Raw genomic sequence first — 23,745 nt, forward strand, 5'->3', positions numbered from 1 at the left:
AAAAAGCACTAAGCACAAATAATTTGTTTGGTTCAGGAAAGGTTATACAAAAGTACAGTAGAAATATCTGATGCTACACCTATCCATTCAGCAATGCCCATCATCCCATCTGAATGGTACTAGCAGTATCAGACACATTTTCTGGTACAAAGACAACTATGCAAAGACTTGGAGCTTGGTACCCAATTGTCACAAGTTATGGTTTGAATCCTCAAATATATTTTTAAATCTTTAAGATGAAATCAATTACACACAAGGCTAAAGATTTGTTTTGCAGAATGAGCACAGGTGAGCTTAAGCATGCCAAAAAGTAACTTAAGTCAGGAAAACTATATTGTCATACATTTACTGGGTCAAACTCCTGGAACTCCCCCCCCCCAACCCCCAACAATACTGTTCCCGCAAGTGGTTCAGGAACACCACCATCTCCTCAAGGGCAATTAGGGATGGGCAATAAACGCTAGCCTAGCCAGCGGCACCCATCCCCCCCAAAAAAGACAGACTTATTCTGAGCAAACTTCCATTTTCTCCATACACACTGTTCCACTGAATCCCCAAGTTTATTTTTCCTTAGGAGTGATTCACCTTAACATTAACTTCACCCAAAGGCCAGGCAATATAGAAACATTTAAAAGATAGGTATCTGCAATGTGCAGAAAATGTTTGAACCAGCATATGGGCAACACGGTGGCACAGTGGTTAACACTGCTGCCTCATAGTGCCAGGGACTCGGGTTCAATTCCACCTTCCGGTGACTGCCTGTGTGAAGTTTGTACATTCCCCCATGTTTGTGTGGGTTTTCTCAGAGTGCTCGTTTCCTCCCACACTCCAAAGATGTGCATGTTAGGCAGATTGGCCATGCTAAATTGCCCATTCGCAGTCAGGCAGATTAACAGGGTAAATATGTGGGGTTACGGGAATAGGACCTTGGTGGGATTGTCATCGGTGCAGGCTCGATGGGCTGAATGGCCTCCTTCTGCACTGTAGGGATTCAATGAAAGTGTAAATGAATATGCGTGTTTCAATTTTACATCATTGGATATAATTTAACATAACCACTTATGCAGTCCTGATTTTGAAACCCTGTTCATTCATTGTGATTACTATGTAGCATTGCTAGAGAGAGCAGCGGTGCTCAGGGAGACAGTCAACACAAATAACTTGTGTTGACTGCACAAAGTGACCTCATGGAAAGTTTTATAAAAAGCTCCCAATGATCAGAGATTATTCTTGGGTCCTCCCCCAGCCACATGCTCAAGCCGTTTCTAATTGCACCCTGTAACAGGATGGCACTCGAGAACCACTATCCTCAACCACGGAACTATATAAAGTGTGTGTTGTTTTGTTTACGTAGCAACAAGCAGACATATATCAATATGAACCTGACAGATCCAATGCTAGTTATTTAAAAAACTTCAAAACTTATTTGCTTCATCATAAGATCTAAAGTTTAGAGAAACGGTGCACATTGTTGCATTGGAAAATAGCCACAGCAGGAAGAGCTTTAAAACAGCATTTTCAACCTTATGTCAGGACATCATTGATAAAAAAAAAACCTTTATCCATCCACTGATAATGAAAGCCTACGAATGTATGTAGGGGACACGAGCTGCTATCATAAAACAAAGCATGTTACTTGTGTAAGATTACTTAGGTCATGTGAAATTTTTCTCTTGTCATTTAACACTAAGATTTCTTCTGTGGGTATCTTTTGTTGGTGGTATTTTGCCCTAGCTTGCTGATGCAATATTTAGCATTTTATGAATAAAGGTTTAATGTTCAGTGCAGAGATTTGTTGGCAAGAAGCCAGTTAACATCTTTTAGGCTCAGACTCAAACTACATTATAAATCAGTTGTGTGTCTTTTTAGAATGTCTAAAGGTTATTTTAGACTCGTTACAGTAATCTCAGCACACATTGGCCCACATCTAATTATACTGGCAATGACATTTTGGGAAAAAGGTAATACTATTAATAGAGGGGTGCTACAATTTGAAAATAGATATTATTGCATCAAAAATAATGAACAATTGCTGGCTAAAAAGAATGCAACATACCCAGCAGGTGAGTAAGGGTAAATAAGCCAGAGAGAGAAAAGGAAGGAGAGGTGGAAGGACAAAGACAAACAGAATGAACCATTGTGAAAGAGGGGGGGAAAAAATCAACCCAGGGCCCATTTCACATTATCCAAAGTAAATAATCAATGTTTCAACAAGATACAGTAATTATTGGCATCAATTTAAAAAACAAGCATGATATCCGATAATGGCTAAAATCATAATCATTACTTCCAATATTATGTTGACTAAAAGTATTCGTTAAATCATGAAACAAATCCTGATTATTAAAAAAAACAACAACAAAAACATTTTCTGCATGAATAAGCTAATTTAATTAATACACAAACAAGCATTCTGTAACAACAAGGAGTCAGTTACAAGGCATCCATTCCAGCAGAGAGGTCACATATCATAAAATGTGACAACCAAACCCTTGTGGCTAATCATGTTACCTGAACCCTTCAAAAGTAATCATGCTGCGTTATACATTTCAGTATTTATTTCAGTCTTCACTGTATTAACAGCAATGAAAGTTTCACCACCAATTACATATGCTGGTAAAATGGCAACAGTCCAAGTTTGATGTTTCTTACCTATCCTTGAAGAAATCCATTCCTAATACAATACTTTCTTCTGTATCTTGTCTGCCATTAGTGGAAACCACCACCATGTACCGCGTTAGTTCCAGGTATGCACTTTCCAACCGCACAGCCTGGAATTATTTTAAAAGAAAATTTTCTGAAAAAAGTTCAGACATTTAAAATCTTGATCCAATAAAGCCAAATATATTAGGTCAATTTATTACACCCTCTCTCAATCTGGGGATAAACTATCCAGTTTGCCTGACTATCAGTATTTATTTCACAAAGATAGACTGTGCCTACAAACATAGTAATGTACGAGTCAATATCTAAATGCACGTTCAGTGACATGGGAATGTTTATAGTCATCTGACCAGAAATACAAGCTAGTTTACAGCTATTGCCAAATCCTTTAACTTGGATTGATCATTGTAAAATACTAAAAGGGCAACACATTCTGGTATGATTTCTGTTAAAACAGAACCCTCATTTTTGTTCACTGACCATGATAGACAGAAGAATTGACACACGTGTGTATAGTTAAATATTTTTTTAAAAACAGGGGTATTCCATACAGTCTCTCCAGCCTGCTCAGCTATTTAATAAGATCTATTAAGGCTGATGTTCAACCTCACTTTCCCACCATAATAACAAAGCTTGAAATGCATCTGCAAACTGTTCCATAAATATTGCAAGCATGATTGGGTGGAGCCTGACCTGTCACAGGCCACTTTTGATTTCAATTGTGGTGCCATTGAACTGAGTGGCTTGCGCTTGTTATGGTTCAGATGAGAAACTCCAATGTGTTTTATGAAGCCCATCGGAATCATAAGTTTTGCATTTTGAATTTGGCCAGGATAAGCATGAGATGTTTCACTTCAGGTATGATTCAAGTGACCCACTAGGGAGCTTTTATCAAACAAAGTTTACTTAAGAATATAGTTAACATGTATAGTAAGAAAATTAGCAAGATCTTTTATCAATTACAAACAAGAAAGAAGTCTCACAACACCACCTGATGAAGGAGCAGTGCTCTGAAAGCTCGTGAAACCAAATAAACCTGTTGGACTTTAACCTGGCGTTGTGAGACTTCTTACTGTGCCCACCCCAGTCCAATGCCGGCATCTCCACATCAAACAAGAAACAATGATAATATATAACCCTTAACAAAGATTTCTACAATGTTCCAATCAAACTAATCCCATAGATAACAGACGCTCTTCACAGATTTAACACAGTACAGACTTATGCTCACGTGATACTGGGATCAAGGCCATTAGTTGAATTCTGCAGTCAAATGCTCTCGAGACTCAGAACAGTTTGAAGACAAGACAGCTTCCCAAAACACCAGAGAGACTCTGGTCCAGCCCCCAAAAACAGCAGATTTTCACCCTTCAGGAAAACAAGATCTTGTTTTCAGCTAACCAACAGAATTTTCAAATCAACAGAGAGAGAGAGAGAGAGAGAGGGAAAACATTTCTTTTTAGCTTGCTGTCCCTTCTAAAACTAAACACTCAAACATGCAGCTCCAAACAAACTGAAATCCGTCACCTGACCTGCTCAGTTTTTTTTCTCCTCCCAACAATGACATCACCTAAGGCTATGAGCATGAATTATTACACTAGACTATTTCAGAGGGCAGTTAAGAGTCAGCCACATTTCTGTGGGTCTGGAGTCAAATGTAGGCCAGATCAGGTAAGGGGGCATGTAAATCATAGAAACCCTACAGTGCAGAAAGAGGCCATCTGGCCCATCGAGTCTGCACTGACCACAATCCAACCCAGGCCCTACCCCCATATCCCTACACATTTACCCACTAATCCCTCTAACCTATGCATCTCAGGACACTAAGGGGCAATTTTAGCATGGCCAATTAACCTAATCCGCACATCTTTGGACTGTGGGAGGAAACCGGAGCACCCGAAGGAAACCCACGCAGACACGAGGAGAATGTGCAAACTCCACACAGGCAGTGACTCAAGCTGGGAATCGAATGGAACTGAACTAGATCAGTGACAACAATCAATGATAGTTGCCATGATCATCATTACTGAGACAAGCTTCATATTCCAGATTTTATTCATTCAATTTAAATTCCACCAACTGCTCTGGTGGAAAATATCCAAACAAAATGCAGGCGTTTTTAACCAAACCTGCATAACAAAACAGGGGGTATCCATTCACGTAAATGAGCCTCCAAAAACTCACCGTCCCATTCTTTCCCACCAAGTTCAGTAGAATCTTACAGCAAAAAAGCAAAAGGTTCTAAAAAGTTCATTTAGGCTAGACAGAACACTCCTTGGCTCTCAAGGAAAATCTGCAGATTGCATTCCCAGCTTCCCCCCACCTCAGCACTTCCTACCCATGAAGTACTACCAAAATGCAATGTATCTGTATGAGTAGATGGCCTAATCTTTGCCTATCAGCAACTCGTTAGTTGCCTCTTACTTGACTTTTGAGTAGACCAATGGTGAAGGTGATGCAAATCAGGCCTGGGAGTCAAGATATTCCGGGGTTCAAATTTACACTGTCGGGAGGGATGGGGTGGGAAATCTGCACACCCGTTTGTGTACCCTCACACACCCATTAAAATTCTATCCAGACAATGCTGCCCATCATAGAACTACAAAAGATCTTGGCAACCAAAGCATTTCATTATCACCTGCCACATCACAAGATTTACTGTAAAGCTCACTTAGTTTTCCCAAGAGAAATTGCAAAGTAAACTTCCTAAACATTTGTGCAGCAACAAGAGTTATTTTTAGCTATCTATTACCAATAGCAACCTTTATGCTGTGTTAGGTTTACCATAACCAGATTACTATAATTCACATCTATAAAAAGTGACTCTTTGTGGAACTTGTGTAGTTGCACAGGACACCCACCTTATTTTCACCCTCTTTTGTCTCGCTATAAACCACATCTCAGCTGAGGAATCATGACAGCTGCTTACTCAATGATTTCTGAAAATGCTAATCTTGAGTTAGTTTCTAGGAGTTAGAAGAGGGCCCTGTTTTAAAATTAATTCTCCTTCAGACTTCTAAATTTTCCTGAATTAAAAAAATGTTGCATTTATGCCATGCCTTTTTCAACCTTGTGAAGTCACTGTTATAACACAAGGAAATGCAATAGACAATTCTGTGCTTAATGAGCCCAAGTAGCCGAATAACCTATTTTAGTACTATGGGTTGAGGAATAAATATTTGGCAGAACATGGGCAGACCTCCTCTACTCTTTTTCAAATTCTGCATGAGTGCTTTAAATGCACCCAAAAGGGACCCTGATTGAACACTGCATTCAAAAAAGTACTTCCAAAAGTACAGTGTTCATATAGTATTACACAGGAGTGCTAGCTGAGATTATGTATCCAAATCCTTGTGGGGATTGAACCCTTAACCTTCTAACTTGGAGGCAAGACAAGAGTGCAACAACTAAAGGCAGGCTGTTACCTAAATTTTCCTCACTCCCACATCATGTGCAAGTACTTAACCCTTCCTTAATACGGAAGCCCTAAAACATCTAGACAATGGTACATGACGGTAGAAAAATAGTGGAAAATTAAATAATCTGAGTTTATATGGAACAAGGAAGGACTAAACCAAAGGCAGTAAAAATTATAGCAACTATTAATTTAACATCTCAGGTGAAAATGGGTGAATGCTTTACAGGTTCAAGTTAACCCACAACTAAATTCTTGGTGGCCAGGCAATAGTTCATTACTTGCCATTAGTTTTCATTACCATCCCTATTATAACCAACAAAATGCTTGCAACCACTATTTGCTGGAAAGGGGAAGCTGTTAAACAGATTCACATTTTCAGGGCACACTTTTCCTTTACCAAAATGGCATCCACTCACTCATCACACCTTTGCACATTCGCAAACAGTGAGTAATAAATATGCTCTCTCTAAATGTTAACAGTACCTACCAAATCGTTACACGTTCCTGAACTTTTCATTTCAAACCGTACACATTTATTGGTTGTCCATCAGTCTTGTTGACACAGACAGTTCAAAATATATAATACATGATACAAATTTCCTTCAACTTTCTGGTAATTAAAGTGTGTATACCAAATTTTGCATACTGAATAAGTGCAGACTAAATTCAGTGTAAATACTTGTATTCTGACACATTGGGCAGGATTTTACAGTCTCATCAACTGACTTCTCCATGGTCTGTCCCTTGCCCGCTCCGATTCCCATGGCAGGAGGGACAGTAAAGTTCTGGCCTTAGACTCAATAAATTTAATTTATTAATGTCATGCCTTGTAATGAGGTCAGACCAATTTATGGTTAAGCAGGAGGAGAGTGGGGAAGCTGCTTCTATTGCAAGGTACTAGATCTAAAAGGCACCTCAAGGAACTTCAATGAAACAGCTGGTAACATTGTTTGTGTCATTTCATGGGGTGTCAGCATCTGTGACAATGCCAATATTTATTTCCCTTCCCAACTGCCCCCAAGCCTCCTTCTTGAGCTGCTATAGCTTGAATGATGTGACAATGTGGCAGAGTGCTTTTAGGTAGAGAATTTCAGGATTCTGACTGAATGTTGAAGGAATGACGATAGTTTAAAATAAAGTTTATTTATTAGTCACAAGTAAATTTACATTTACTGTTAAAATATTTTCCAAGTAGGATAGTGTGGGTGACGTAGAGATGGTAATATTCCCATGCAATGGTTGTGCTAGTTCTAGGTTTGAAAGCTGCTGACAAAGAAGCATTAATGAGTTTCTTCCGTATATTTTATGGATAGCACTTACTGCAGCCACATTGTGTCGGTGTTGGAGGAAGTGAATGCTAAAGGTGATAAGTATTTATCGAGTATGGAAAATTGGTAATAGGGAAGGTAAACTCATTTAATAGATATAATAAAGAGTATATGTAAGGACAGTGAATTAAATAAAGAGAAATAAAACACAGCCTACTACAGTCATCAGAATTACCATTCGGATATAGTTTTCCACAATATACTACAAATTCCCTAATAAAATTTTGGATATAATTATGGAAGCAAATAATGTTAAAGTTGTAGAGTGAAAAGAATTTTAAAACTGTTAAATAATCTGCGATGATACTAAAAGTTGCATTTCTATACTTTTCATGGCCCCAGGATGTCCCAAAGCACTTTAGAGCTAATGATGCGTTTTTGAAGTGTAGCCAGTGCTGTGATGTAGGAAACACAGCAACTGATTTATGCTCAGCAAATTCCCACCAAAGGGTCGGTTTTAGTTAACCACAGCAGTTATACAGCTAACATTCAGTGTTTCAGAAATGATGTCAATATAATCTATAATTAAACAATGTGTGCAGTAAAATTAAATGCCAAAGATGCCATTTGACCAGAATCTTTTAGCAAACCAATTAGTTTTGTTATGCAGCTACTTAGCAAAAGAGTAGCTTGAAAAATGCAGGAAGATTCGCAGCCCCAAATCATTGTACAAATAAATATGCAGAACAGGGACAGATTCAAACAAAAATCTACACTGATCACAATGTGTCTAAAACATGAAATACATTTTTGCTACATTATATTTTTTCTTGGAGACAGTACACCCATAACTTCAGACTGATAAGTGCTCAGGAACGGCAGATACATGTTAAACAGAAATATTATCAAACATATATCATATCATGATTCACTTTTTAGGATACTTTTATTTTTTTGAGGGGGAAGGCGGGAAGAGGCAGGCTACAATTGAAGTCAAGTTCCACTCACAGTCTTATTAGGTGCAAATGCGGATATGGATAGATCAAACAGGCTATTGTCAGTCTGCAGCAGATTATGCCCAAACAGCTAACTGATGGTAACAAGTCCTCAACAATAGTGTACAGAATTAAGTGTCAAGAGTTGCATGCAATATTACTGTGTAGCAATGTCATTTGTATAAAGTAACTGCATTTCTGAATTACTTTGCATGCAAATAGTCTCATGCAATTTCAGCCTTTATGAATCTGGATTGCTGTGTTTTTAATCATCCAGTTACAGTGTAAAATGTGCACTCAGATCAGTGAGTAGGAACTAAGCAACCCCCATTTTTACTAGACAGAATTTTTTTTGAATGAAACGCTAACATTCAAATACCATGTCATCTGGTAAACAAAAATAAGAGTTAATTAAATTTTAATATTTTACAATAGCTGTACAAGAAGCAATACAGTAAAGCCAACGCTGTAGTGAATAGATAACCACAGATTTTTAAACACAGCAGACATTGTAACTTGATATGTCCTAGGTTGACTATAATTCTGGAAGTAAACTCATCAAAAGATAAATGAACATAGTTTTGAAACTCTGGAAAAGTAAAAATTGCAATCAAGCACACTTCAAGATCTTAGGAAATTAAAGTTTATTTATTATTAGTCACAAGTAAGGCTTACATTAACACTGCAATGAAGTTACTGTGAAATTCCCTTAGTTGCCGCACTTCGGTAAATTACTGAGATCTGCACGTGCCAGTCTGTGTGCTTTGCCTCTATGAGGTTCTTCAATGGAAAGCATGCAAGGAGATCAAAGTTTTTTTTAATGGTCTGACTTCTACTGCTGGGGACCATGAGAAGCTGGATTCGAGTGCTGAATCACTCAAGTTGCCATCTTTATATTTTAATGTGCAATGGCAGGACAACCCAAGCTCCGTCATTGATTGCACATTATCTTATACAAATGCTGAAATTGAATTTGCACTAGAATTATTTTAGAATAAGTTACATAAATCTAATAGTATAGACTGGTGCACATAAGATGGAGGCTGATTTCTGCATAATTGTTAAGAACCTGTAAATATGAAGCTAGAAAAATGTTAAATATAGGTCTAACGTCCCAACCATGTTAAGGGTGTGGGTTTTTGCATAAAAAGAAGAAATGTGGTTTGTACATGTGGATTCAAAGTAAAAGATTTATTGAAGAACTGTTCTCTGCTCTGCACCAATTACAAAATTGGAAGTAAAAGCCTGTGGTAACACCCTAATGACATCACCATCAAATCATGTGATCAGCTCTTAAAGCAATCTGCAAACCTTTTAAATATATAAAAAGGTTAAAATTTGACATTAGTTTCAAGTTTTACTATGAATCTGACAATTGAGTATAGCAGCTATTGAATGGATAGCGTGAAGAAAACAAAGGTAATTTTAAGGGATTTATATTTCTAAACATTAGAAATAAGGCACAGTTTTAAGTGGGTTTAATTTAACATTTCCCTGCCTGGAAGAGTAAAATCTTTAAGTGTGGGGGTTGTTTTCAATTCCCGCTATGATTCTATTGTGCTCAAGGGGGTTAGGGTATGAAGAGTAAATGGAAGCAAGTTGTTGCGTAGTAACAGGAGACCATTTTCCAGAAGGAAGGGCTTTCCTTTGTTCTTAGTTTTAAGAGCTTTTGGAGACAGGACACTGGGGAGTGAACAGCTCCCAACTCTGTCAGGAGAAGAAGTTGCAGAGCTCTAACTTCCTAAGAAACAAGATACAATCCAGATAACCAGGGAATTGGGACGGAAAGAATGTTTAACACAACTGGAGTTAAGACAGCAGAGATCAAGGTGTTGTTCAGAAGAATTCAAGGTAAGGAAACACAGGGTTCTGATTAAAGAGGCAATTGCAGTAAACAGATTTAAAGTGGAAAAGCAAACTTCAGACGTAAATCAAAAGTGTTTATGGCTTCAAGTTTATTTTATTTATTTGTCATAAGTAGGTTTACATTAACATCGAAATAAAGTTACTGTGTAAATCCCATTTTACTACAGGCTGGAAATTGAGAGTTAAAGCAATTATGAATAGCTTGCACAGCAGTCAAGCCAAAGAAATCCTAAAGGGGTCAGTGTAAATCCTGGACTGGATTTCTGGTTAAAAGTGGAGCAGAAGCTTTGTTTAAAAGTGTAATTTGGAAAAGCTGGACTGGATTTCAGAATGCCAACCACTAAGGGAAAGCATATTCATAGAAGTCATAGAATTCCTATAGTGCAGGTGGGCATTCAATCCATCAAGTCTGTACTGATTCTCTGATATAATACCTTACCCAGGCCCTTTCCCCCACCCTTAACCCTACATATTTCCCATTGCTAATCCATCTAACCTACACATCTTGGGACACTAAGGTGCAATTTAGCATAGCCAATCCGTCTAACCTGCACATCTTTGGACTGTGGGATGAAACTGGAGCACCCAGAGGAAACACACACAGACACAAGGAGACCGTGCAAATTCCAGAGACATCCAAGGCTGGAACTGAACCTGGGTCCCTGGCGCTATGAGGCAGCACTGCTAACCACTATTGGTATTGAGAGAGAAGATTTTAAAGCATGTTTTTGGGAGTAGAGTTTGAAAACTTCCATGAGACAATCATCTGGCAGGAATTTTGGGAAGAAATCCACAGACACTAACTTGGGGTCAGAGCGGAGTACGTGTATTTGACCACAGTCAATCTTGTGTGTTAAAGGGATGTTGTGTTGATGAGACCATTGTAGCTTAATCAACTAAGGAGTGAGCATCTGATCTATGTGCATGATATTACTTTGTAAACAGTGTTAATCTTAAAATCTGTGTATTTATTAAGCTAAGGGGGGAGTAAAGGAGTATAATAGAATCCAATTTTTGCATGTTTAATAAATGCTTTTTCCTTGTTGTTAAAAGTAATTTGTGGTCCTCTGACCCTCTTCCTTCATGTTTTATTTAAAAAAATAGCAAAACTTTTAGTCTTTCAGCCAGGGTTCCATTCTGGGATCTTCCCATCCAGCTATAACACCAACAGCAATCATAACAATAGGAATACCCTACACCATGATAAGTGTACACTTGATGACTACAATAAATAACTACACTATGACAGCCACTCTTCTTTTATTTAAAATGTGATTTATCCTTTTCTTTCCAGGTTTCATTTCCAAAACTATGCATCATCCTTCACTGAACATCATCAAGTGAGCTTACTGACTACTGCCAGCACTTCTCTGGGTCAACAGTAAGGAATATATAAAAGATCTCTGAATTGGTACCCTTCTAACTTTCTAACTCCCACCAATATAAAAAAACGCCTTCTTTACACCCTTACAACTTCACCATAAATTAAATCCCCAACTTTAGTAAGGGTGAAGGGTAGTGGGTAGGGTTGAGTTAGTGAATCAATCCAATGTTTTTGCATTGAATGTCAAATGCAAGGTCAAAGTTGGCCAATGTCATGCACATAATCAGACGCTCACTCCTCAGTTGATTCAATGGTACATGGGAATGTGAAAAAAGTAATTCAATTTCTGTGGGAAAATTTCTATCAATTTAGTCAAAGGCATGGTTCTGAAATGGAAGAGAAATTTGCATATACATGGATAACTCACCAAACGGATGTTATCTTCAGGTCGAAGAAGGGTAAACATTGCTTGTAGGTGCTGTTGAAGGTCACCTTGAAAGAACAAAAAAAAATTGTAAAGAGCTGGATACAGGAAAGTGAAAGCAATTCTGTCATTAATTAGTCTTGATTATTTGTGATAGCTCATTAAATTTCAGTTACCATAATCGCTTTGATCACTGATAGATACATGATCACATGACTCTTCCACATATGCATATTTTTCCATTTGCAGATAACACTTTAATCTTGATATTTTACATGCACAAATCTCCTATGGTCATGCACTAGTTTTAAGTGAGGGAATAATTTAACCAGACAAAGATTATATCAGTTCTCATTATAAAGATAATACATTTTGTCCTTTAAATTCTTATGTTCCTCTATATAACAGAAACTGACATTGTAAACTTGATAAGAGCCACATCAAAGGTTGTGGAAAATAAAAGCTCATGGCATAGTGGATAACATATTAAAATGGATAGAAGATTAGCTAGCTGGCAGAAAAGAGAGAGAATGCATTACTAGGTCTTGTTCTGACCGGGAGGATATGACAAGTGGAGTTTCAAAGGGGTCTATGCAGGGGCCTCAGCTTTTTACAATTTATATCATTGACTTAGATGAGCAGATCAAAGGCATGGTAGCTGAATTTGCAGATGACACAAAGATAGATAGGAAAGTACGTTACGAGGAACATTGAAGAAGGTTGCAGATGAGTATAGATGGGTTGAGCGAGTGGGCAAAAATCTGACAGATGGAGCACAATGTGGAAAAATATGAACTTGTTCACTTTGGCAGGAAGAATAAAATGGCAGAATATTACTTAAACAGAAAACAATTACAGAATATCAAGGTGCAGGGGGATCTAGGTGTTCTCGTGCATTAGTCACAAAAAGTTAGTATGCAGTAATTAAGGTGGCTAGTGGAATGCTGTGCTTTATTACAAAAAGAATCAAACACAAAAGTAAGGAGGTTATACTTCAATTATATAGGGCATTGGTGAGACTGCATCTTCAATACTGTATACAGTTTTGGTCTCCTTATTTAAGGAAGGATGGAAATACATTGAAGGTGGTTCAGAGGTTTATTAGATAGTTAACTGGAATGAGCAGGTTGCCTTATGAGGAAAGGTTAGACAGATTGGACTCATTTTCACTGAAGTTTAGAAAAGTGAGGGGTGACTTGACTGAGTATTTAAGATCCTGAATGGTCTTGACAAGGTGGACGTAGAAAGGTTGTTTGCTCTTGTGGGCGAGTCCAGGTCTAGTTTTAAAATTAGGGGTTGCCCTTTGAGAGAAAAAAAAATTCTCATCCATCCCTATCCTAAAAGGTTTGTGCAACTTTGGAACACTGCCTCAGAAGACAGTGGAGGTGGAGGTCATTGAATATTTTTAAGGTAGAAATAGGTAGATTCTTGTTAGGCAAGGGAATAAAATGTTATCAGGATGGGAATGTGAAATTTGAAACAAACAGTTCCGTCGTAATCTTATTGAATGGCGGAGTAGGCTCAAGGGGCAGCACAGTGGCAAGCACTGCTGCCTCACAGCGTCGGGGACCCAGGTTCGATTCCTTGCTTGGGTCACTGTGACTAATAAATAAACTTTACTTCTACTTTACAAATGACCAACTTCTGCTTCCATTTCGTATGTTCATGTTATTACCTTTTCCTATGGCTCAATTATAAATCACAATAAAAAGATTCAGTTCCTGAGATGCTGTCACACTAAATCCTTAAATTAGTGACTATTCTTGCACAACCATTGAGAGGTCACTTGATATTTGTTCTCCACAGCTGCAAAGATGCCATATGGTCTCTTTTGGAGACCAGAATCTAAACCGTGATTAATTATTGAAGAAATCAAGCAAGGGGCTTTTATTAGAAGAGATTAACAAGTTTAATTTCATAACAAAAGGCTATGATCATTTATGACAATTGGGTGCTTTTTTAAAAAAAATTCTGGCTGCAGCACTCACTCAGAAGAAAAGCAGAAGATGTAAACTTCTGTTTTCGGGTGTTGTGCACACCAGAGAAAATCAAATCATAAAATTTCACTTTTACAAATTGAATAATGAAGAAACCAGATTTAAGTTAGATTGATTGGCTGAAAATGCAGAAACTAACCTCACTGATTTGTCCACGAATTAAAAGTAAAACTGCATAAATTAAATGTAAAATTGAATGCAGAATTAAAGCAAGTAGGCAATTACAAAATGGAAAGCTAGGGTGTTGCCAAAAAACATGTCCACAGGGCACAAGGGTATGTTGTATACAATATATCTGCTCATCTTCATTAAGATTATACAATGCACCAAATAATATTGCATTACATTAGGAAATTATACTGTACTAGAAACCTATAATTCATTGTTCCAGCTATGTTCGTTTCTTTGCCAACAGATATTTAATAACAGAACTGAAAGCATCCCAACTGCTGCTTTTGCAAACATGGCACTTAATATTTTGAACTTGAACCTTGCCATGATGCAAATGTTTCTTCAAGTTGTAATGTAATCCCACTGTGCACAAAATATTTCAATTCATTAACTCAATTTAAAAGGGCTGGCTTTATGAACTAAGTGTAATAAGCACCAAAATAGCAAGGGTAGTCCAATTTTACATCTTTTTTAGATAAAACAATTTAACACTTTTGTGTAAATGCACCCATCAGATTACAATATAAATACATTCTTTGACAATACTGCACTGTGCAGCAAGCACTTAAGTGTTTAATGCTAATACATGTCTAGAAATAGTGAATAAAATATGGGTAAGGATCAGAAGAGATAAATTCCCTCCCAATAGTAACCTCAGGAAATAGGTGCCAACCTTGTTTAACTTGTATTCTCATTTGCTGGCATGCCTTGAAATACACTAAAATAACAGGATGGCAAACTGTTACGTGCAGTTCTCCAAGTGCTTGGGGCATTAAATGTTTTATTTTCAAATTAAAAGACAGACACAGAGACTGGGCATAAGGAATACTTTGAAGCCCAGATCTATCATACTACTTGGATGTTGTTATATTGCTCCCTTTACACTGATAAAAGGGCTATGTATCAATGCAGAACTGGCAGCATTACTCAGGACACTAAGTACAAAATACTGGGAGGTATGAAAACTCTTCTGCAGATCATCTCATTCCAGTTTAAATCTACCGAGTGTATAGTACAATTGCAGTTTTACCGTCTGCTATCCTTACTTCTAACCTCATGACTCATCCAAAATATTAAGGAAAATGATGATAATGCCAGGTGGGAAGAAAGGAATAGCAGAAATATTGGAGGGATTCACCCCAGCAGGATTTTCCCACCTGCTGCAGTGAACAGAGATTTGGTTGAGTGCCAAATTCTCCATCCTTTCTGGCAGTGGCTGGGCACGAACGGCTGAGAATTCTGGCCACTATCTGTAACAATTCTGGTTAAAAATCATCCGTGCAAGCAGGATATTATATTATATGCACAATCTTTTTTGTCAACGTAAAATAATTTACTTAGGGGTTTGTTGTTGAAAGAGATGTTTGTAAAATCAGTGAAGTTGCTAAAATGGAACTTGTTTCCAAATGCAGCAAAGGTTATCAGATCTGCAAGTTTTGATGGGTAAATATCAAACCATCACAAAAAGTGATGTTAGTTGACAAATCTGAATCGTGCTTTCTTCGCCTGTAAGCCATTCATCTGTGTACATCGTCTCTGCATTACTCAGCATTGTTGTTTCTCATCAGTACTAATGAAATTAAATGCATGGTTTCATACATAAATGCTTACATTTATGAAAAAATAAACCTAAATTTAGCACAATCTTTGCCCATGTTTTTGAAAATGCTTCATTAAAGCATTCAAGTTGTGAAGGAATCTGTGGTTTCAAGACTTGTATTTCTTGTAAAAGGACTCTAACCCAAAAGGGAATCTTGCCCCTCCAGTTTCTAAGGAAGCTAAAACTGAAACTATTAGAAACTGAAACTTCTTGGAACATACAGAAGGGCACAAAGCCCTTGAGAGCAGATGCAAATTCTTGCAGGCTGAAGATAAGAGGCAAGATCTAGAAGTTGAGAACAAGGAAATGCACTATTGCTGCAGCTTTCCTGCTAATTAAAGATAACACTGGATCTACACCATCTAGACGGAGTTGAGAAGGTTCAGCAGATGGGTGCCATTTTTGGTGAAGACTGTACCTGTGGAAACGGGGTTGCTTGAATGCTACCATTCTCTGAGGATCAGGCTCGGTCCAAGGAGAGGAGCGAAGGAGAGGAGCTGAAATTCTTCATGAGGAAGACAGAATTTTGAAGGACTTTGACTGAGATTGACAATCTATATGCTGAGCCAATTTGCAAGATCGGTCTTAGTTGCATCGGCCATTTAATGTGCAATTCATAGTTTATCAATAGCAATTTGCCTGTTGAATCATGTTTAACTTGTGTTGATTCTGGATTTTGAATATAAATGGTTGTCCAAGATAATATTTAGTGTTTGCTTTGTTTGACTCTTACAGAATAAAAAATCTTCTGTTTTAAACTACAGAACCTTGTTGCTTCGTTCTTTTAGTGAAGAACTGGGATTTAAGTTTTAAAAATAAGTTGAGTTCTCTACTCATATTGCAACAACATGAATAGAGAAAGAGCCCTATACCTTATTCAATACTCCACAGAGCTGCACTTTAGCACTTTGAAACAAATAGGAGGCAATGAGGAAAAATATTCAGTTTGTTACTTGTGGCACATTTTCTGTCTTGCCATCATCAGCACACAAATTGCCAGAAATACAAGTATTTGATGGGTACACCAGAAATGAGGTTTGTCCCACACCAGAGGCCACATAAATTGACTGTGGATTGATGAAGGTTGCATATGTGGCCTCCCAGTGGCTTCAGCACTCGTGCTCAGTTTGCGCAAAATCACCTTCTACAGTTTAATGGTGCAGGGTGTGCTTGGAAAGAATGGATTGTTCAATAATGAAAAATTAAGTAGAATGGGCCTATTCTCTGCAGTTTAGATGAATGGTGACTCTGCTTACAGTATGTTTAGAGGGCTTGGCAGGGTAGATGGGGGTGACATGGTGGCACAGTGGGTAGTACTGCTGCTTTACAGCGCCAGGAGCCCAGGTTCAATTCCAGCCTTGGGTGACTGCCTGTGTGGGGTTTGCACGCTCTCCCCGTATCTACGTGAGTTTCCTCTGGGTGCTCTGGTTTCCTCCCACACTCCAAAGATGTGCAGGCTAGGTGGATTAGCCAAGCTAAGTTGCCTCTTAACGCCCAAGATGTGTAGGTTTTGGGGATTAATTGGGTAAATACACGGGGTTATGGGGATAGGGCGGAGGGTGGGCCTGGGCAAGATGCTCTGTTGGAGGGTCGGTGCAGACTCGATGGACCAAATGGGTCTCTTCCTGCACTGTAGGGATTCTATATTGAGGGGCTGATTCCCCTGGCTGGAAAGTCTAGAATTAAGAGAATAAGAGGTCAGTCATTTAGGACTAAAGGGAGGAGAAATTTCTTCATTGAGGGTTGTGAACTTTGGAATTCTCTTTCCCAGGCAGCTGCAGATGCTCAGCTGAGTATATTCACAACAGAGGTTGATAAATTTTTGGATACTAAGGAAATCAAGGGTTATGAAAAGAGTGTAGGAAATGTGAATCTTATTATATTTTTTCTACTTTGGACTGTGAATTCTTTGTGTGTGTTTGTAGGAGCTCCTGTAGGTGAAAGGTTAATTTTAGATGCGTGACTTAAATGGTTTCCTGTGTGACTGGAGTTAAGTCAGGTCACACTAACAGGAGTTGATGGCATGAACGGATAGCAAATAGCAAAAGGGAAATAGGGACAGACGCCATGAACGATGTTACCGATTGTGATGGAAAGTCTGGCTTTGAAATAGATAGATCAATGGATTTTGGAGCATAATTTGATGAGGATACTGCTAATTAAGTGCGTCCAATGGTTACACAGGAAAAACACTATGATGGGCTGTTTAAGCATAAAGAATATGCTCTTTGGGTTCTGATCACTGACAAATGAGATAAGAACAAAGCAACATGACAACATTAGAACACAGCAAATCCCTGGCTGCAGAGAGTAAAATAAGACAGAGAGAGAAGAAATTTATTGCACAGATTTTAAGCAGCTCGAGCTGTTGGTGCCGCTAGTATGGTGGAAAGCAATAGCCATCTGAACCATGAGATCGTGTGCCTTTGTTTGTTAAGTATAATTTTTGTTGTTTAATAATTTGTCCTGACTGTATTAAGTCCTTCACTGTCCAAAGTTTGTCTGGTTTCTGATCCTCTTACAATAGGACAGGAAAATGGAGGTGATGCAGCTATGATCTTACTGAGTGGTGGGCCTACTGCTTCTATTTATTACATTATCCAAGTTAAAAACAAAAATTTTGCAAAAATCCTGCACATTTTAACATTGAACAGGCCGTTGTTGAAATCAGACTGCAATATACAGTAGATGACAAATTAACAAGAAAAGATGCAGATCTCTATTGAAAGTGGAGGTGCAATGGTATTGCTAAAAGGCACATTTCTGCAGTGTAAATTACAGCATTGGGATTTGAACAGAATTTGTCATGAAGTCATCAAACTTCTTTCAAAGAAATATTCTTGAGCAATTTCAAGTGTTGTTTTCCAGTGACCAAACCAGATGAGAAACCTTGCAAAATTATCAAGTCTTGCATCAGGTTAATTCCACAGTATTTGTTCTCACCCTGCCCCCATACTTAGAACAGAAGTACAAACTTACTTCCTTTTTTCAGTTTCAAGAATTACAGCTATTCCAGCACTCATCTCAGACGTCAAGTAATACTACTTGCCCATAATGAAAAAGTTAAAATTACATTCCCCAAACTCATTTGTATTGTCAATAATTAATTAATCTCCTCGTCTTGTTAAATCTAGACCCGAACAGACACAGAATGCTGGGAAAACATCTGCGCAAGTATGGAATAGTACTAATTCAGACTGATTGGAATGGAACACAGTGCAGACTAGCAACTTAACCATAACTTTACAGATCCTACAAAATGAAATAATCTTTGTTTATTTCAATAAAAATAAGTTTACGCTAGTGCCTTGCATCAAGGGAATAATAATGAACATTGGTGTGATGTGCAAGAAATAGACAAATGAATCCATTGGATCAACTTTGCTACAATTCCACCGTGAAAGTTAACTGATCCATTTTTAGGGCACTTACCTGCATGTTTATTGCGCCGGTGACTGATTCTGGGTGCAGTTGAGCCATTTCCTCGAGGCAAGAATAGGGCAGCGCCCTTTACAGTCAAGAAGCTCTCACTTATGCTGTGAAAATGAAGAGAAAAGGTTCATTGCAGTAAAACAAACTAAAATATTAACATCGGAGCAACTGATTCAACAGCTTAATGATGAACTATTGGTACAAGTACTAAAATAAAAGCCAAATACTGTGGATGCTGGAATCGGAAACAAAAACAGAAAACATTAGAAAAACTCAGCAGGTCTGGCAGCAGCTCTGGAGAGAGAAAATAAAATTAATGTTCGAATAGTCAAACAGACTCAATATGTTACCTATTTTTTCTCTCCACAGATACTGCCAGACCTGCTGAGTTTTCCCAACACTTTGTTTTGTATTGGTAATTTCTAATGGATGAAGGTCACTAGCTAGCTACAAGTTCATATGAAGTATACAAGATAAAACTTCTCTTCTACTTTCAACTGCATACTCAATGAACTATGTATGCCTACTTCATTAAGAGAGAAACCATGCAAACAGGCCCCCTAGGAAATATAAAATGAGGGAAGAAAAGGACTCGAGAGAACTGTCTCTGCTTGTAGGCTAAATGTCATGGTTTCCCAAACAATGCAAGGAGTTTAACAACACCAGGTTAAAGTCCAACAGGTTTATTTGGTAGCAAACAATGGCAAAGTTGATCAGAAAGGAGTGAGAGGCAATCTCAAACATGACTTCAAAGCAATACATATGAGATTATGGCAGTGAACCATATAATTTGTACAGTATATACAGGTTGGAGAGGAGATAAAAGATGTTCAAGTTGAACTCTGATGGTACAAATATGTCTAATGAAAACATCTGCTGTATGTCGGTCTTGGCTGCAGGGTAGATCGCTAGACTGAAAGTCACTAGCTTTTCCCTCTGATATTATGAAAGCAGCAAAATAATCTGCAAATTCAACAAGCTGAAGACATTTTGTAATAGCAATTCTTCTTAAGACATCCCCACACCCTCTTAAAGACTTTTCGATTCTGGTCAATATCAGTAATCAATATGTGGATAATTATTGTAAACCAACATGAAAATACCAGGAACCAAGTGTCTCCTGTTCTATTCAAAACAGAGCTCCAGACGTCCAACTAAAACTTGGGAGTGCAGTAATTCCAGGTTGCCTATAAACCAGGACAATTATTTTGAGAAGTTTCTCCATTGAATACAGACAAAATAGTCCTTGCAGTGCTCAGATTTACAGAAGATGACACATCTTCCAAAAGCTAAAGTAGCATAGGCTGGAATGTCAAAAACAAAAACCCCTATATTTAAAGAGGACAGAAGAAAACATTTCTGTCACTGCAAGTGCCTCGCAAACCATTTGCATACAAAAGATCAACACAATTATATGAATGATAAAATTATATTAAATGTCTTATGAAATTGCAACTTAAAGTTTGAGCAAAGATTAATTGAAATATAAAAATAGTACTGAAAGTAGTCACACTAGAATGGTGATGATTCCCCATGAAAAAATTCCTTGGCAGGATCAGAAATGAGAGGTAACTATTTCAGACTGTTCCAGTGCGATTCCACCACTCCTCACCATCCCACCACATCCTCCTCCCCAAATCGAGACTCCCAGTTAGTGACAATAGACAAGATAGATTCTCTTGTGATCAACCTATTCCAACAGATTTCTCCTCCAACATTTCAAGCTAAAATAAGGATTTCAATAGGTGCCATTTCCGAAACAGAATGTATCAGCTCCTACATTTTTGAAGCTGATTCATTAGAACAATAAGACTGAGCTACAATATATATTATATGGAAATTAATATTTCGATGGGCAAATCATGCAATATTGCCATCTTGTCACATTTGAAATGACGAACTGCAACTTTGACCACAAACCACAGTTGCAAGCTTTGATGTCACACGGAATTTCACTTCTGTCTAATTCTGCTAACTGACAGCATTCTTATAAACATGCCCTGTCAATAGAACTTGTGTGCTGAAATAAATTGCATCAGATTGACAAATCGCAAGCTTTCATACATCTGAGTGCACACAAATTAAGTAGAGCAATGATTCTCAATCAGCTTCTGAAGGAAAGCAAATTTTGAACAGCATTAGGGGAAAATTAAATTTAAGGATTGACCCAATTTTTAACATTGTTAAAATAGGTAAGACTACAATCCATTCAAAATCCTGTAGGCGCTACTTGAAGGGCATCCTTGTCCACCGACCATGCAACAAATATTGAATTTGAAGCCCAATTGCATTTAATCTGTACATTCCCATGAACATTGGGAATTCCTGTTTTCAGCACAGTGTTAGCACTATTGCCTCACAGCACCAGGGACCCGAGTTAAACTCCAGCCTCAGGTGGCTGTGTGGAGTTTGCACATTCTTCCTGTGTCTGTGTGGGTTTCCTCTGGGTGCTCCAGTTTCCTCCCACACTCCAAAGATATGCAGATTAAGTTGATTGGCCATGTTAAATTGCCCCATTGTGTTAGGGGGATTGGTAGGGTAAATACGTGGGGTTACGGGGATAGGGCCTGGGTGGGATTACTGTCAGTGCAGGCTTAGTGGGCCAAATGGCCTCCTTTTGTACTATAGGGATATGATTCTATCTGAAATGGAACCATCTGCTCCTCTGGCCTAAAATGTTTAATAGAGGCTTGAAATGTTTTCATGCTCAAAATATTGGCAAGGTTAAAGGTTACTTTTTAAATTAAGAACTTTACAATGACATCCATTAAGTACTCAAGTCAATAGATTAATATGGTCAATTTATACTGAAAATGCTGATACAGAAACAAAATCTAAAAGTCCTTCAAGCCAATTCAAACAGATCATGTTCAGATCTGTACCTCAACTCCAGTAAAATCCATCAATCTCCAGAATTGAAAGTTTTGGTTGTCTCCATATTTACACCATTTTGGGGGAAGCAGCACCAGATTGCCATTACCTTATCGTGTGTACTAATAAATGCTTCTTGATTTTACTTCTATTTGACTGAATGCTAATTTACTATCACCTGCTTGTACAAAATTGCTCTATACAGGAAATAAGTAGTTGCAGGGAAACTATTGAATCCGTTATAATTTTAAGCACATTAATTAGATCACATCTAAACCATACAAACCAAATATATGCAACCTGTTTTCATAGTTTAATTATTTAAGACCAGGCAATATTCTGCTAAACTTGCCATGTACCTCTTCCAAGGTCAATATACTTTTTCCACAATGTCGTACCCAAAACTAAATGCAGTACTCTGGACAAGGCCCGGTGAAGGCCCTGTACAACTGAAGCCTTACTTACTACATTTTTAAAATTTCAAACTCCCTTGAAGTGAAGACTTATATTCCAGCAGCAATTTGTAGCTATGAGTACATTAATTCTTGGAGCCCTTTGCTCCTCTACAGCTACTAGCCTCTCCCATTAATGTAGAGGACTAGTTTGACTTTCTTCACACTAATTAAACTGCAGGGTGGAGGGAAACATATTTGTAAAATAATTCTTGGCAATGAAAAGGGGCCAATTATATGCCAAAATTAATAAACTGTAACATCCCAGTCTTGTTATAAATTGAGATTGCTATAGAGCAGTCATGTTAGGCAATGAATTTATTCTTCGCCACACCCAGCACTCCATAGTTAAGTACAATGTTCTCATTATAATGGATATTTCACTACCTGCATTATACCTCGTGTACCTCTGTGCTTCATCATTCAAAATTAAATAGCATTTTCTAAAATTGGATTGGAACTAGGCTAATATGTGCATCATTACATAAATTTAAAATATCTTTTTATACTGTTGCCAATTAATGGGGAAATTAATGTCACACCAAAACATTTGCTTCAAATTCCCAAAGTGAATCTAGATTTTATTTAGGCTTTTGGGTAGATGTCATGCAGCAAATATTTATTTGTTTTAATGGCAAATGTTCACATTATCCAAAGGTCTAGAGTTAAATTCATGTGCTCCTGGTTAATTATGCAGCCTGAAAAGGAAAAATTACGTGCACATTATTTGTATTAAAGATTGCGCTGCAAATTCAACACATATGCACATTTATAGAATGAAACTAATCTTTCATACATTTTGCTTCAAACTTTGCATTAAAAAGAAAGCAACAGCTACTCACAGCCTGCACCTCTCAGCCATGCTTGCAGGCAAATTGAGATGTCTGCCACTCCTTATATTACACTCTCAACCACTGAAGATAATAGTCTACCAAATTACAGTGCTCACCAAAAACATAGACAATATTCTAGGAGGGAAAATTAATTGACTCCATCTGCAACAACTTGTAAACAAGGGTTTCCCCATGAAAATAGCACCAAGTTGACTCAAATATCATCATGCAACTGTAGATTTACCAATATAACACTAAATCCAATGGAACCATTTAGTTATTGGAACTGTGTATATTACAACCCTATTGGTCAAAAGAAAAGAATCATAACCTTAGATTCGGTGTAGAATCTCGCAAAAAGAATGAGCGCACCTTTCAAAAGTAAGCTAATTTTTAGACTCCATTAACAATATCCAACAGCCATAAAGAT

At 37.8% G+C, this 23,745-nt stretch overlaps 1 protein-coding gene across 5 annotated transcripts in view; it reads right to left on the reverse strand.

Annotated features, from left to right (window-relative positions):
- The window catches only part of LOC144501293 (protein phosphatase Slingshot homolog 2-like), a 169,854-nt gene that overhangs the window by 43,682 nt on the left and 102,427 nt on the right, over window positions 1-23,745 (reverse strand). For 4 of the 5 annotated variants that reach the window (XM_078224869.1, XM_078224867.1, XM_078224866.1 and 1 more), the window contains 3 exons: window positions 19,160-19,263; window positions 11,963-12,027; window positions 2,653-2,771 (listed from right to left, as the gene is read on the reverse strand). In XM_078224869.1, coding sequence (XP_078080995.1) covers window positions 2,653-2,771; window positions 11,963-12,027; window positions 19,160-19,263 — 288 coding nt within the window. Of the gene's footprint in view, window positions 1-2,652; window positions 2,772-3,895; window positions 4,032-11,962; window positions 12,028-19,159; window positions 19,264-23,745 lie in introns of those variants that run through there. The other variant, XM_078224868.1, reaches the window with a different exon arrangement.

The sequence above is a fragment of the Mustelus asterias genome, chromosome 12, assembly GCF_964213995.1.
Source record: "Mustelus asterias chromosome 12, sMusAst1.hap1.1, whole genome shotgun sequence".
Taxonomy (NCBI): domain Eukaryota; kingdom Metazoa; phylum Chordata; class Chondrichthyes; order Carcharhiniformes; family Triakidae; genus Mustelus; species Mustelus asterias.